This window comes from Triticum dicoccoides, chromosome 7A (genome assembly GCF_002162155.2).
Source record: "Triticum dicoccoides isolate Atlit2015 ecotype Zavitan chromosome 7A, WEW_v2.0, whole genome shotgun sequence".
Classification (NCBI taxonomy): Eukaryota; Viridiplantae; Streptophyta; class Magnoliopsida; order Poales; family Poaceae; genus Triticum; species Triticum dicoccoides.
In genome coordinates this window covers 695,450,521-695,454,457 of record NC_041392.1, presented here as the reverse complement: position 1 = coordinate 695,454,457, position 3,937 = coordinate 695,450,521, and the positions used below count along the sequence as shown (strand labels likewise).

The 3,937-nt window shown below is 40.0% G+C and overlaps 1 protein-coding gene across 1 annotated transcript in view; it reads right to left on the bottom strand.

Annotated features, from left to right (window-relative positions):
- Nucleotides 1-201: 201 nt before the first annotated feature.
- Nucleotides 202-3,937, bottom strand: part of LOC119331232 (squamosa promoter-binding-like protein 10) — a 5,322-nt gene continuing 1,586 nt past the window's right edge. The window contains exons 2-3 of the mRNA XM_037604407.1: nt 995-1,137; nt 202-895 (exon numbers count right to left, since the gene is read on the bottom strand). Coding sequence (XP_037460304.1) covers nt 513-895; nt 995-1,137 — 526 coding nt within the window. The 3' untranslated portion in view covers nt 202-512. The remainder of the gene's footprint in view (nt 896-994; nt 1,138-3,937) is intronic.

Sequence of the window (3,937 nt, the reverse complement as noted above, 5' to 3'; positions counted from 1 at the left end):
GAAAATCAATGCATAACCGATATTATCTCTTCCAACTCTAAGCCTACACGACTCAACTCCATCTAGGACTACTACTACTCCAAATACCAGTGCTGACTCTGCTTATCCAATTTCCAAGCCGTGTACTACTATCAACCTATCCTACTACTCTCTTCGTTCTTAAATATTTGTCTTTCTAGAGATTTCAAATAGACTACCACATATGGATGTATATAAACGTATTTTAGAGTGTAGATTCACTCATTTTGCTCTGTATGTAGTCATTTGTTGAAATCTTTATAAAGACAAATATTTAGGAACAGAGGAAGTAGTTGCTATTAGGGGACTCTCACAAGATTATCTAACACTTCGATCCTGTTTAGCCCCAATTCACCAAACACTGGACCTCGGCACCTTGCCCTATAACCACTTACTTCAAATGTGGTGTTTAAACTAGTGTGGTGACAAAAAAAACGTCTTAGATTATGGGACGGATGGAGTATGTTATAAGCCTAATGCTCAAGATCCAACATCTACATGAAGTCCACCTCAAACATATGCATGCCGCTGTTGACGTTGTTGCTGACATTGTTCTTGTTGTCGTTGTTCTGGTCGGAGACCTCGCCGTTGGCCGCCACCGCCAATGGCACCGTGCTGGAGCTAACCGAGGAACACGACAGGATGTTGCTGTTACGGATGTTGTTCTGCAAGAGGGAGGTGATGAAGTGCTGCTGCTCCTGATGGTGGTGGAGCTGCATGGCGTTCCTGATCTGCTGCTGGTGGTCGTCCTTCTCCGGCGTCGCACCGAGGGTGAGCGCCGTCGGCCTCGTCGCCGCTACCTCCCTGGCCTGGCCCTGCTGGAGGCAGCTGATCGCGCTCGTGTTGGAGGAGATGGTCGACTTCGTCGTGCTCAGTGCTGATCAATAGATTGTACGTAAGGACAAATTAGCCCTGATAAATGATGATTATTGCACTAGGTAGGATGTAATTGGATAAAGAGAACTTGTGGGCTTACTGTTGTTGTCGGAAGGCGACGCCGAGTCCTTGGACGCCGCCATGGTGCTGCTGGCCGCCGGCTTCCTCCGGCGACGGTTGTGCTCTGCGAGCCGCCTCCGGCAGCTCCTCTTGGCCTCGTCGAACTCCGTGAGCACGTGGAACCTAAAGATGATCCAAAGTACAAGAACAGCTTAGGCTAAGCTAAACATAAAATTCAAGTTGTACGTACCTAAAAGAACTTAAAATTTTGGCTAGCTCAACAGGTGATGCATGCATGTGAACCCATATGAAAAAGTCTAGTCGCCACTGGCACCGCCACACAACACTGGTCAATGCGAGAAAAGCAGGGATATGCCCAGGGCAAAAGCCTGCCAAGGATCAGCCACTCGTCGCAGCACGCAGCAGTCTGGACTCTGCAGCTAGCCCAAAGAAAGCGGATCACTTTTTCTTTTCCTGATCCTGTCTCCATCGATCCCCAGGACCGGAGAACGCCATTGAAAAGCTCATGTTTGTGCTATACATGCAAGGACTGGTCGTCTCTGAGACTGAGACCTCATGGCCGCTGCAACGGACAAGCGAGATGAACCAAAAACATAGTGAAGACTGGAAAGGCAAACAGTTCCCACTAGCCAAGCTGCAACCTAGCTAAGCTATACGGACTACGGAGTATACTTGTGCAACAACATCAGTTCACAAGTTTGGCTCCTCTTCTGTACTCCTCTTCTGTACTCCTGAGAGTATGTACTCCCATTCTCAATATACCTCATATACGCATTAATTATATCTCTTTATTATTCTCAATATACTTCATTAAATATTCTAAGGAGGTAAATACACCAGGAGTCATAAAACTTGCACGTGACGGTCAGTTTAGTGCATAAACTTGTAAAATACGTGTTTCTGATCATCAAACTTGCGTGGACGTGCAAATACGGTCACATTTCCTGTACACGGATGTATTCACTGCCTACATGGCATGCCAGCGTGGCCGGGGCCCATTGTCAGTGGCTGAAGCGTTGTGCATGTGATATTTTTTATAGAAACACCCTCAAGTTTTTTTAAAACTTCTACAAAAGCCCTCCAACACAGGTAATGTTAAATAGTATCCCGCTGGGTCCTGCCTGTCGGTGTGCATTGTGAATAATTTGGACTAGAAAATCGGTCTGAGGGAGTTCGAACCATCGACTAGCTGTAACAACCACACCACCGTTGTTGTTTACACGGACTATCAATGTGTAGATCCTTTAGGCTAAATAAAGGTACGCATTTAGAATTATATTTTCTTTTCTCAACATTTTAAAATTTAAATTATTAAAATTCGAACATATTTTCCGCTGATTTGTCTGAAAGGAAATGATGGACATTCATTCTGCACTATATTTTGCTTTTTAGATTTTGTAAATTAAAATTATTAGAATTCAAGCAAATTTTTAGTTGACTTGTCTGGACAATTTACGTACCTTCATTCCGGCCTATATTTTTCAATCTAGTTTTCCAATTTAAAATTATTTGAATTCAAACAAAATTCTGTTGATTTGTTCGAAAGAAATTTATGTACATGCATTATGGACTATATTATCTTTTGTTTGGGTTATTCAAATTCTTAAAAAGGTTGATTTGTCAAAAAAATATGTACATTCATTCTGACCTATATTTTCTTTAATCAAGATTTTTAAGTTTAAAGTTATTCGAATTTAAACAGAAATTTCTTTTGATTTGTCCAAAGGAAATTATTTACATTCATTCTAAAGTACAATTTATTTTATCTAGGTTTTTTCATTTAAAAGTATTCGATTTCAAACAAAAAATTAGTTGATTTGCCCGCAAACATACATTCATTCTGTACTATATTTTGTTTTATCTACATTTTTTAATGTATTTTTTTGAATTCTAAGCGCATTTCTAGCAAATCCCTCATATCGCGCCGACCCATAAAATAATCGCCAGTTTACGGTTTTGCGCCAAAAAGTTGTCTGAACAACTGTAAACACACTATAAGGATCCGCATATAAGGGGTCTGCTATAGATACTCTAACGGAAATTGGTTGATTTGACCGTAAAAAATGCATGCATTCATTCCGGAAAATACTCAAATTCAATAGACAAATCTGGTCAATCTGTCCAGAAAATTTATCTAGAATATAAGTTGTTTACTTACATAGAAAAAACAAAAGCAAAATACATAAAATAAATTGTGTTTATCTTTTCATGTGTCATTGTGGCCGGATGGTTCGAACCGGGGCTTCCACCTTTTCATGAACCCTTTTCTGGTTTTGATTTCTATTTTAATTAGAACGGTCCTCATATATAAAGCTAATTGTGCACGTTAGACGTCTAACGTCAAACGTCAGTTAGCCGATTGGCGGGCAATATGCATGCGAATTGCAGGTGTGGTCGAATCCCATCCATACTGATCCATCTTTTTTCCGTTTTATTTCAGAATTTTCTATGTAAAAAAATGAAATGCAAGGGTGCTTTCTGGAAAAAAAATCTCAGCCACTGACAGCGGGCCCATGTAATGTTTTTTTTGACATGAGGGTCCATGTAATGTTGGCATGCCGTGCATGCATGTAATACGCCCAGCTACGGTAGAAAGAACCGTATTTGCACGCCCACGCAAGTTTGATGACTAAAAACATGTATTTCACAAGTTTATGCACCAAACTGACCGTCACGTGCAAATTTTATGACTGCCCGTGTATTTACCTCTATTCTAAGATACCACAATACGAGTTTTGTTGGAAAAATATCATCTGCGATGTACTTTTTGTAATATACCTTTTTTACGTACAAACACATCAGTATATACGTAAACATTTAAAAATATGTAGACTCATATGAATTTTTTTCATGCAACTCATTTTGAGGTATCTAATAATTACTAATGAAATATATTAAAAATAATAAAGTGATATAAAAGATTCATCTATGTGGTATATGAAAAGCGGGAGTACGTACTCCC